The sequence below is a fragment of the Plasmopara halstedii genome (genome assembly GCF_900000015.1).
Source record: "Plasmopara halstedii genome assembly, contig: Scaffold_1211, whole genome shotgun sequence".
Taxonomy (NCBI): domain Eukaryota; phylum Oomycota; class Peronosporomycetes; order Peronosporales; family Peronosporaceae; genus Plasmopara; species Plasmopara halstedii.
The window spans coordinates 212,720-224,787 of record NW_020188126.1 but is presented as its reverse complement, the minus strand read 5'-3'; the positions used below and the strand labels follow the sequence as shown (position 1 = coordinate 224,787).

The window sequence follows — 12,068 nt, the reverse complement described above, 5'->3', positions numbered from 1 at the left end:
CGCCGTGACCAACAAACAGACTCAAGTCCTCCGGGGGGCTGTGAGATCATTGAGAGTTGAGGAAGACCTCAAGTACAGAATACCATATGTGACACATAATACCTATCTGGGTGGCTGACTCGGCTAATTAACGACAAACAGTTCGGTGAGCGCTATGTTCTGGTAGATCCGCAAATACAAGTGAGTAAGTATGTATACATGCACAATTCAAGCGGACCAATGAGTCAGATCCTCGCCACATGCTGCGGCATCGCTGATCAGCCTACCGGCTTCAGAGCAGTGCTAGCAGTCCATCAGTACAGACTTCAATTATAGTTTTACAAAAGACGCGCCTGGTGTTCTCGGTATTGTTGCCCTTATAAATCGTCTGGGCGAAGTGGTTCATATCACTGCTATCAGCGATAATGTGGCCGGTAAAGATACAGCCAAATCGTTTCTCGACTCGCCAGCATCATATAGCGGCAATTGATGTATCTGAAATAGATTCGGCATTAAGAGCGCTAAATATTGTCTGACAAAATATTACAGCAAGTTGGGTAAATACCTTTAAGGTACTTGGCATCAGATTAGATATGTCGACCGACTGGGCGTGAATCGCGTCATAGTTGATATCCTCCGGTGCAGTTAAGCAAGGAAACTGCAGTGCTGGATAAAATATGCACTACGTAGCGAACTCAATCATGATATTTTGCTGTGATTGACCGTCATGCACAGGGCATGCGCTTTGACTGAAACCCAAACGAACACGTTGATGCTATGAGCATGTAGGCGCACACGCACCAAAAGCGGAGCAAATAATCAATTTTGAATGCATTTATGTGTCTGCGGTCTTTAATACCAAGTTCTGATTGCTCAATGTCGAATCATTCACGGTAATAGCACTCACGCAATGATTATCGTATAAATAAACTACAGCAAATCATATGCCAATTTGAGACCGTAGAAAGGGCGCGCGATGCGCTTTATTGAAGGAAATTCTATTGATTACCCTATGTATTTGCGTTAGGAGAGCAGATGAAGTGATTTGTCAGTACAAATCTATTGCCATCTCCGCACTGCTGTCCTTCAACCCATTCAAACAAATAGACCTATCGATTTATGCAGCAACAGATGCTTCAGCAAGCAGAAATGATGTCTTCTGATGGAAGCTCATTTGCTAAAGCTTGATAACTTGTAGACATCACCCTCGCCAACAAATACTACTGTTGGCCGTCATATAACAAATGTGTCTGCTTGATTTTGGCAAGTCTAGTCTCGAAAATCTGGGTCACTCACAAGCTTGCTGTTTCGCACTATATGGGTTCCCATACACTCCAAACTGTTATTTTATATGTGGAAGATATTTTCATGCATCCGAACAAGCGTAAGACATGTCAGCCGGTCAAAACATTCACCTTGCTCGATCCACCAGACGTTTAACTAATTCAACTTCGACATGAACTGCAAACAACACCTGTGTCCATTTGCTACAAACCCAAGGTTGTATTATGTAGGATCTGGACGAATATGTACTATAGCTTTTTTAGATCGTGTATTTTAATCGGTGACTAAATGTTGTGTCCATTCATTTTCATTATAAATGCGTGCACATATAAGAACTGACCGTGATTCATCTTGTTTGATTCGAAGGATACTTGATCAAAACCACTTTGCCTCTACTACCTGAAACAACAGGGCATCAACATCCTGTTATTTATAACATACATTGATGTTCCCATTTTATTCTGGTTTTGGGTAGGTATCGCTTTGTTGTTTCTTTCCCACAACCTAGTTGTTCGGATTTGTTGGATGGTACTCTGTAAGGCAAGACCAGCTCATCCAAATTCAAAATACTAAACAGTAAATATTTGTCGATTATGATGCGAATTTCTGCATCGTTCACGGATCCTGCTTCGCTTGCACACATATATGCATTATCATGCTGGACCCACGATAGTAAAATGACGTCATTCTCACGAGATAGCTCACCTTTTGAAGAAAAATATGGTTTGAAAAATTGTTTTACGACTATTTGAGTATGAACAAATGTTAAAAGCTCAGGGCAGTCGACGCACATAGATCTTCTTGCTTCTTCTCCACGTTGTCGTGTTGCTCGCAGTGGAAAGCTGTTGATTACATCTCTACTATGAAAACTTTGATGTACATGTGGTTTTAGAAATTGATGTGATTCAAACTTGACTTGGCTGTGTCGAGTGACGATTCATACTTTGAAAATCTGAAGCAGGTGTGTCGTCTATTTCTCTCAAAGAGGGTCAACAATAGATGTAGTACGGCATAGTTGTGCAGGTGCATATTTCACAAGTTCTATTCTGATCACTCTACATACAAGACATTTATATATTTGACATGTCAGTATATAGTAGTCGAGCATTTGGGTGCTATATCCAACATCGGTCTGTACAAACTCAAAATGTCGTGGTTCATTTTCCTTGATCGTACGTGTACTCCGACAGTAGCACCATGCTGACCGTATTTTAGTGTATGCCAATGATGTTACAGTCAATGCAGCTAAAATTGTGCTCTGGTTATGGCATGCATCCTAGCTGTGGATATAACGCAGGAGTTTGTATACAGCCGTAGGATAGATCTACATGTATTGATCGCTCGTATCATCACACATGACCAAAATTTATATGGTTAAAGATGACTGTGGCAGATTGTTAGCAAAATTTCTCCAGCTTTATATATCGCCTATATTATCATTCGACTTTGTTCCCGCTCAGAAAGATTTCGACTTGATTGCTCAAGTCCTTAAAAATAGTCATGATTTGACTCTCACCCGCTGGCTATATGGAAAGCACAACGGAGCCTGACTTTCCACATTCTTGGCATTGATCAGGGTAACATTCGGGAAATAATTATTAGATAATTCAAGATCAATTAATGACTGTGGAATACACGATATGTGGTAAACTCAGGTCGAAATCACCCATGTGTATTGCATGACGTTTTACGCTCATTCACAGATTTTGCGCGAGTCATATGAGACGTGTAGCACGAGTACAAAAAACCACCGATTAGAGCTGCACAGGGCGCAGCATATTTTTCTGATCGATGCTGGAAGCTCTTGTTAAGCTGCTTAATCGAGCAGATTCGTCGATACGTCGAGTATCTATAATTGCACCGAACGCAACCGTACAATATATTCATTAAGAGTGCGCTCTTTCCTTTCGTCCCGTTTCCTAGTACGCAATATGAAAGACTTTATGAGTCATTATCCTGAGCATGCCACTTTTGCGTATTGTGATAATGAGATGGCACCATACGTCTGTATTTTAATACGAGAAGTCGTGCCCTCCAAACGAGCTTGAGCTAGCAGACTTGTCGGCATTCTGCGCTCGGGTACCTGTCCTAATGCGTATTTGGACAGTATCTTAAACTAATGAGAAGTACTTGCTCGACCAAAAGGCGAATTGCTTTTTCATTTGATGACGACCGAAGATGTTAATAGATAACTCCGAAAGCCAGTTGCTATTTCGTATACACCTTCACTAGCACATTCGTTGCCCTTTGCGTTGCCGAAGCCACCGACTGCTGTGCGGTGAGCCGAATACACCCCTCTCTAAACTAAACAAATTCGAACTAAGAGCTCTACATAATTTGCTGTTTCGCCATTCAAAAGAGTATTACCGCATCTCACATGCTTTCAGCCGCAGAACAACATTTGCATTTAATGCTGTACATACTCGTAGCTGTCACTCACTACAAGCCTCTAGTATAATCTTTGTAGATATAACTGTTTCACTCCGATGGCTATTTTGATTATTCAATTCTTTTACCGCCCTCATGAAAACATAGTAAAAACGTTCCTTTTCTTTCATAGTATATCACTGTCATGCTAGAGCATTTACTAAATAGTATTTGTATGCAAAATAATAAATTATAATAGTAAATAAAATGCACTGACGTGCGGTATAAAAATCTGGAAAGCCATTAAAGTGCGGGATGTTTTTTGTGTTAATATGTCAAATTGTATCACTGCCCATCGCATGAATCAGTGACCCCCGTCCTACCAGCTCTTACTGACTCTCTATACAATATTTCAGATACTTTTACGGGATAGCGCAATAGCCACTCGTTTTGCGTTTTTTTTCTCGATTCTTTTGCAAGTTCTTTAGGATAAGAACACGAAGAAAGGCCGCGCGGCATAGGGGGAACTGAAGAATCGCGCGTCCATCAGTCAGCAGCGGCTAGAGGGAAGAGCAACCTCATCCGTAGCGGAACTTGGACGAAAGACACGACTCTCGAGCACTTCGACTGCGTGTGTGTCTCTACTCTGCTGTGTCTCTGATCGCGCGTTTTAAAGCCGTAATTAAATCCGCGGTCGTTTCCTGTACAAATCGTGCTCTTTTGGAACTAGTTGAAATCAGATTTAGCAGGTAAAGCGCATTAGCCTTAAGAGCTGATTAAGTTAGCGCTCTGACGGTTTGCTTTGTCCTGCTTTGGCTTTCAGCATCCAGCCAGAAGCCCCTTCCTACCTGATTATAATTTACAACCTGCACACTGCTATGACTGCGTCATCCAACGACTGGATTTTCTCTGAAAAGGAGCTGCGAGCCACTCCGTCCCAACGGGATGGTATGAAGCATACGGATGAGCTTGTTCTCCGTCGTAAAGCTTGTGACTTGATCGAGAAAATGGCCAAGGCATTAGAATTACCGAAGCTTGCTCAGATTAGCGCAGCCAATTTTCTTCATCGATTCTACATGCGTCAGTCCCTCGTTCGATATGACAAGTTTCTTGTCGCGGCCGCTTGTGTACTACTGGGATCTAAAGCTGAAGAGAGTCCAAAGAAGATTGGACTTGTTGCGAAAATCTACATCGCAGTTCGGAAGGTTGTTGAAAAAGATCAAGTGTTTGCAATACAAAAGCATGATTCTCAAGCTATTGGCGGCAAGATCATATCAATGGAAGGAGTTGTACTGCATAGTTTGGCATACGAGCTCACTTTATCGCATCCATACAAATATATTAATGAGAAAGTTGACAAGGTGGTGCGACTACAGCAGCTGAACGAAGAGGAGACAAAGATTCAAAGTAGCAAGATTAAGCAGGTGGCATGGTCTTTTCTTAATGATAGTGCGTACACAGTGGCGTGCTTGCGACTTGAGTCGGTGGACTTGGCGGCTGGTGCTGTCTATCTGGCTGGGCTCTATGAGAGCTACGTGCCTGAAGATCTGTGCACTGAAAGCGGACTTCCTTGGTGGAGTGCTCTGGCGACCCCTCTTCATACCTTGCAAGGTATTACCATGACTATTATTTTGTCGTGGTTGCTGGCAATGTTTAAAGAAAGGTGTGTTCTCCCCTTTGTTTAGATGCAGCTCGCTACTTACTGAATGCCTACACGGCACCATACATTAAAACGAACGTGCTTGCAGCGGGACTGTCCAAGTTAGTATATATGTTCCACCCGCCCAAGTCAGTTGAAGCCTCTGCGTCGCTCGTTGAGGTCGATATAGTTGAGGAGCTTCCATCGCCTATCGTATCTTCACCGATGGATTCTGCTGCGTGTGTGACATCCCCTGAGTGTTGCAGCAGCCAAGGTCGATCTCCGTATGACCACGACTTTGATCAAGATGTGAAGGTGCATGTTATGGACAGCGATGAAAGTCCCCGCGAGACAGCGCAAATTCCTGCAACACCCGCGTCGTTGTTGGACAGTTTCCCTCTCGCCAACGAAAGTTCAAGTGCTGACAAGTTGTTGGGAAGCACTGCAACGACGCGTGTGGCAAATAATGGAAGACTGTCGTTTAAACGCAGTAAGGATCCCGAAAAAACATTTTTTTCTGAAAAAAAGCTTAAGCACTGCATGTAAGAGGCTACAAGTGCGATAGTGAGCCAGAGCACGTGATTTGTTAGACATGAGGCAATCAGCTTAATGGCCAAGAAACACCTCGATAGCGACACGAGCCTTTGTTGCTTTTCAGCCGCACACCACTTTCAAAAGCATCGTCAGGCGATCAAGATGTCGCCATCAGTCTAGAAAAAGTAGAAAAGCGCTAAAAACCAAATCAAAAAAACATATTTATAACAACTTGGGCTAAACAACACAGCACTTACCTTGGTCCTCCTTTCTCTTTCCTTCTGATCGACAAGGTCGAGCACGTGTAACTGAAGACTAGACCCAAAATCGTATAGACAACGATTAACCGCTTAACCAGATCATGTTGTCGTATCAATAGATCCAATCAATCGACCAGTGTAGACATTATACATGGAAGAAACTCAGCAATTCTACATGATCGGCGAGAGATGTTGCTTTATCGATGCGGAAAACGACTTGATCTACCATTTCAAACGAAATAAAAGATTGTTAGCATGCCAAATCATCGTTTAAAGCAGGTCACATTCTGTTAATACCATAAGTGTGAATCTAATCAAACAGAATAATTAAATTCACTTCCGACAAACGCCTCCTTGCCAAGTCCAAAGAAAGTTGAAAACTGCACCGCTGCGGCAAGATAATATACTTGCCGGATAACCAGATTAACATCCGGCGGGTTACCTGCTCAACACGATCAGAACCCGCAAAAAATCAGCCTGTCAAGGTTTTGTGAAATTAGCTCATTAAAAGATTAGTATGAAACTTCACATTTCAACAACTAGACAATTGTACGATAATATTATTTTCTACAGTTTCTAACCAGTCCCAGTATAATAAGGATACGAAATAGTACTATTTTTAAATTCTTTAGAGAAGAAAATGTAAATTTCATCAAGTATGTCGTCAGTTTCATATCACATACGTCAAATCTCAATTTGGAGAATTTTACAAACAACGTTGTATGTTCGTTGTGCTTAATTCTCACACTTTTCCCAAGGTTTCGTAACTGCCTCCTGAACTAGAATCTGCTCTTTCAGTAAGTCATTCGTGTCAACTGACAACTTTTCTTCGATGTCGCGTATACCTGGCACTGGCTCGCCTTTTTGAATGAGATCCACTATATCGGTAAATGACTTTGGATATGACGGTTCGCTATTTCTCACCACTTGAGAGGAGTTTCTTGTAAAAATTGATAGGTTTTCCTCATCAACATCCTCACGTTTATGCAGGGTTGTGACCTTAGTTTCCACATTTTTGACAGAATGAGCGGAATTTGTAGCAGTAGTTTGCTGCTCTAATCGCTCCATAAAAGCATCAAGACTTGTGGATGTTGAGATTGATGGATCATCAAAGATATTGCGCTGCTCTGTTTGAGTTGTTGGGATTGTTAAAGCATCGCACTTTATCTTTTCTTGCTTTGCAACAAATTTATCAAGACTTGTGCGAGCAATCTCTTCCAGCGAGAAATTAGTGTACGATGACTTTGGGTGAGAAAGAGACTTCAGAGCTTTGAGCAATGCACGTAAAATGGCAATGTTATCATCAAATGCACCAGTCGTTTTGCTTGCTGTATGCCATTTCCACTCCATATTGAGACCTACTGTCTCGAATCCAATAGACTTGAGCAATTCTTCGTGGTGCTGCGCAATAGATCATACCGGTCATATGCCAACTTGTATTATCACCTGAAGTAAATGAATCAAAATTTACCTTAAGAGGCTCAACTTTCTGCTTAAAATTCGCATTCCCAGGAGCAATGCGACGGTAGCGAGGCACATCTGGATTCTACAATTGGTGGCACACTGTTAAATCTTTGATGCGCCGATAAATTACACGCTACGTTGTGATAATCGTACCTCAATAAGATTCGTGACGTACATGATGAGAATATCCGATGCAATTTTCAGTTGATCCAACGAATTCTACACGTCATTAGACATTTTTCAATTTAAAGATCAAAGACGCGTCATGAAACAGCTATTCAATACAAACCTCTGTTTGAATTTCCTTCAATGCTTTCATCATCTCTTTCGCTTTCGACAATACTTGAGGGACCACATAAGGTGGTTGCTGCGGATTAACAGAACCTGTAGCTGTTTTAAGAATCTCGCTTGATTCACTTTTCGTCTCTTCAATGTTATCCTCCACTTTGCTGATACTCTCTGTGCTTTTTGAAAGCAAAAGTGCCTTCAGAGTCGATATTTCAGCTTTTAGCTCGGCAATAGACTGCCAATTACTCTGTTCAATCAGCGAGCTCGAAATCTGGGCAGATAAATTTTTACTCTGTAGATCATGTTCCTTCTTATCCAGCGACACGCTTAACTTGGCAAGCTCTTCAGTCTGTTGTTGTATAGCGGATGACACACTCGATAGTTCGGCCAGAAGAGCCTCATCTTTCTTTGCTTCCTGCTCCTTCTCTTCTTGTAATTTACTTGCCTCTAATAAAGGAACTACCGGTCGCTGCAGCTCCAAGTTAAGTCAGTAAATCCACATCATCATAAAATTCAAGAATTGATGACGAACCAGCCAAGGAATGTAACCTGATTGCACGGCAAAATTCCATAAAAAAGATAAAATAGAAGCTGCACCAACTAGAGACGAAACTGTCCAGAGTATTCGAGCATAGGCAGGAAATTGTGTCTGGTACTGTATGGCCCGAGCGGCATTCGTTACATGTGACAGTTGATGGTTTGATGCCACGGTTGGATTCGATATATATTTTGTTTGATGGCGTTCAATTGCTTCTTGAATCTCTTCCTTTGTTAATCCCTTTTTCTCTAGAAATGATACGCGCTCAGACAGCGGAGTTGCCTGCAGTAAACCCAGTGTTAAACTTCCTTAACAGATGTAAATTAGCTGATTGCACCTGAACGTTAGGATGCTGTAGGAAGTTAAGCCCATTCGTCACCATTTCTTCACGCATAGCGATAGAGGAAAATTTACAACGAAATTTTACCTAGATAACAAGCGTATACAAAAGGCTTTGTACGTAAAGTATACATCGTTCAGCTATCTATAATGTTTCCATTTCGGTGACCAGAAGGCTGTCGCAAATGGAAGGAATCAACTTAGTTCTGTTAAAGTTTCTACCATCTGTATTAATGAAACCTTGATGTCATCGTGTACGTAAGTGCTGTACTGATGTGAATCTACAGCGTACAATTGCATAATATGGAACATTGAGCTATTGCACTTTAGTTTAGTTGTAAATGCGTATAATTTTGAAGCGTCGATATGTATGGTGAAGATATATAACAGTCGAAAAAGACTTCTATATGCAAAGTGCACGTCAGCCTCGTTACACTTGATATCATCTGCAGTTGATCTAACGACCTCGTCGTGAAACAACTGTATCTGATGTCAGATGGAACATAAGATGTTCATGTATTTACCACCCGGGTAACAAGACATGCTTGGTACGCATATGTTTATTGGTAATCCCAACAGCATCACAGAGCCGACGACCAAAGATCAGATGAGACAATCTCCCGTCTGCAGGCATTTACCAGCTTCGTCACTGCGCTGGTGAGAAGCGCGCCGTAATCGAGCGCTAGAGGAAAAGCAGATGGCACCCGCCGTGAGGCAGCTGATGTTGAGAGCTCAGCTTTCTGACGGCTCGGGGCGAAGAAAATCCATTTCCGTAGACGAAGGGAGTTGGAATGACAACGAAATCATTCATCCTTCAAACGAAGCAACAGCGCGTCGCGCTTGCGGTGTCCACATTAGTAGGCTGCCCCCGAGAACAGTCGTTTATGTAAGGTTCACCCGTTGAAGAGACATGATTCAGCACATGAAATATTGGAGCGGCTATTGCTGCAAAAATTCGCATTGTCATTCTGTTTGTATAGGGTGTCGAATAATGCGGGTGCGTGACCACCAAAGCGTTCAAGGATTAATGATGATAATTGATTGTTATCGTTCATGGCTGATGTGCCAACATCATTTAGTGATCCAGAATGCATAATTTACTGGGCGGGCACTATTAGAACGAGATCAACTCACAACTTCGCAACAACACATTATATTGTGTACATTTCAAATCTGGTATAAAACTGCTGAATCAAAGTGGTTTTTGCTAATATGGTGCGATCATTCAGTTCAAGGAGAGACTCGTTGCACCACAAGCATTTACACAGTGACTGGTTTCCAAAATCTTTGTTTCTTACGCATCAGTAGCAAACTTGAACTCCGTTTGTAAAATATGAGCAGTTTGCTGTCTTCCAGATCTGCCGATTTCATGTTTGATGTATACACTGTTTTCTTTTATGGAACGCTCGATGAGCTGGTCTGAATGATGATATAAATGCGACAAAGACAACAATCTGAAACTTAACCGTTCCCTCTACGGGTTCAAACACGTGGCTCACGTGTGAAACAAGACCATTAACGATGTCATTCTGAAAACTGTGATCTTCAGCAATTGATTTATCCGTCTCTATTCAAAATCTATTTGAGTCTATGAGTTACATTCGCCTATACGTTGATGATATGCTTATCACGACCAGAACCATTAAAGTAGCGAATGATATCAAATATAATATAACTGACGATTCCGTATCAATGATTCAAATTGATCTTTGGAATGAAAATAAATCATGTAATATACAAATGGACGCTGACCATATCTCAAAAAAACTTCATCAAGGAAGTGGCTAAGCATTTCAATCAAATAATGCACGACCAACTAAGAATTCATGTGATAGCAGAATGAAGCTGAATCTAGCTGGCAATGAATGAGAAGAGAAACGGATAAGTAACCGCTCCGTTCATTGATGGGTTGTCTACTTTACATTGCCGTGGGGACCAGACCAAATGCATTTCATGCTGTATTTTATTTCAGTCAGTTCTTGGATTGCGCCGATCAGGCACACTAGAAGGCAACTGTTTGTGTACTTTGATATTTGTATACAAATCATCTTATCATATTTATTTTGAGGGGTCCGAAGCCATCTCCGTGTCACTTTGTCATGCAAAAGGGGGAAGCAATGTAGATGATCAGTGTCTTGTGTTTTGGGATGCTTGATGGTAACCAATTGTCCTTGAAGCAAAATTATGGAAGACAGATTCGTTTGAGCTCAGCTGAAGCAAAATACATAACTTTCAGCCTACGTACATCGGGAAGTGTGTATGCTTGAACTTTACCAAAATAGAGCCGTTAGACTTGACTGTTTGCGTCGGTTGCAAACAGTCTGGTCCACCGGTGACCGTTGAAACAGTCAGGGTACCATTGCCCTGGCTCACAATATAAGTTACGATGCACGTTCAAAATATATTCATATATAAATTAGCCACTATTTCGTTCGCGAGCGCGTCGTAAATGGCGAAATTGAAATCAATTGGAGACGATTCGTTCACTAAATTGCGTACCTCCAGAGGCATCACGTCCGTATTGGCTTTGGAGTCTAGCGCGATCGGAATTGTTACATAACACGCTCGACAATAGCGCGACAAACAGCATGGTTATTGCAGTTGACGTTGATGTTGAAGCATTAACTGGAAGCGTTCATGATTTTTTTGACTGAATTTAATCAGAAAGACGAACCAGGATGAAACAGGCATATACATTCACTTAAAGTTGTCTTTTCGGCTCCCATGTTGCACTAAAGTATCAATTTTCCAAACAGATCAAGCGTCGATTCGCACAGCGATGTTCATTCACCCAAAATGACATGATATTTTGAAATAAGACATAATCCTGGTTGGCTTGATGTTGTGACTGATGCGTTTTTGCGTCATATCGAGTATTAATCGGCGCACACCACGATGAGTAGGTCTCCAATTGATAAGGCGGTACGCACAACGTTCGTGTCAGGTGCCACGTATGTACAAGCTGATGAAAGCGTTGAGTATTGAGACCCCAGATGCCGCTTGATCAAAACATGCGGTTGCTCGTTTGTACCGCTGTGATTTATTCAAAGGCTTGCTGTATTCCACCACTGACCCTCTTGACACTCAATTTGCAGTTTTAGATCATGATGATGACCTCAAGCACAGAATCTTAAACGAGGCAAATGATACAGTCGGTCCGAAAACATACTGCAAGGTCACTAATGTATGATGGGCCACCAATACATCACTATGTATTTGTGGCTTATCATATACGTGCACACGCGTGAGACGTGTTAATTGAATAGACTCTTCCCGCAAGCGGCGACATCTTTGGCTAGCCTGCTGGCTCCGGCAGATTCTGGCACTTCCCGGTACAGGCTTTATCTTTGGGACTGCAGATGATATGTCCAGTGGC

General features: G+C 41.9%; 3 protein-coding genes across 3 annotated transcripts; 2 read left to right on the top strand and 1 right to left on the bottom strand.

Annotated features, from left to right (window-relative positions):
• Positions 1–3,835: 3,835 nt before the first annotated feature.
• Positions 3,836–5,815, top strand: PHALS_00722 (cyclin-like protein; the record flags this gene model as incomplete). Its single annotated transcript, XM_024730446.1, has 4 exons — positions 3,836–3,863; positions 4,307–4,379; positions 4,454–5,241; positions 5,316–5,815. The coding sequence occupies 4 exons, from the start codon at positions 3,836–3,838 to the stop codon at positions 5,813–5,815; spliced, it is 1,389 nt and encodes a 462-aa protein (XP_024580723.1).
• Positions 5,816–5,974: 159 nt separating this feature from the next.
• Positions 5,975–8,747, bottom strand: PHALS_00721 (Peroxisomal membrane anchor protein (peroxin); the record flags this gene model as incomplete). Its single annotated transcript, XM_024730445.1, has 11 exons — positions 5,975–5,999; positions 6,061–6,152; positions 6,239–6,285; positions 6,361–6,373; positions 6,450–6,505; positions 6,810–7,464; positions 7,535–7,609; positions 7,681–7,746; positions 7,817–8,284; positions 8,348–8,635; positions 8,691–8,747. 11 exons carry the CDS (start codon positions 8,745–8,747, stop codon positions 5,975–5,977), a joined length of 1,842 nt encoding a protein of 613 aa, XP_024580722.1.
• A 2,068-nt stretch (positions 8,748–10,815) lies between these two features.
• Positions 10,816–11,035, top strand: PHALS_00720 (uncharacterized protein; the record flags this gene model as incomplete). The annotated part of the gene is made up of 2 exons (XM_024730444.1): positions 10,816–10,945; positions 11,013–11,035. The coding sequence occupies 2 exons, from the start codon at positions 10,816–10,818 to the stop codon at positions 11,033–11,035; spliced, it is 153 nt and encodes a 50-aa protein (XP_024580721.1).
• Positions 11,036–12,068: the final 1,033 nt, after the last annotated feature.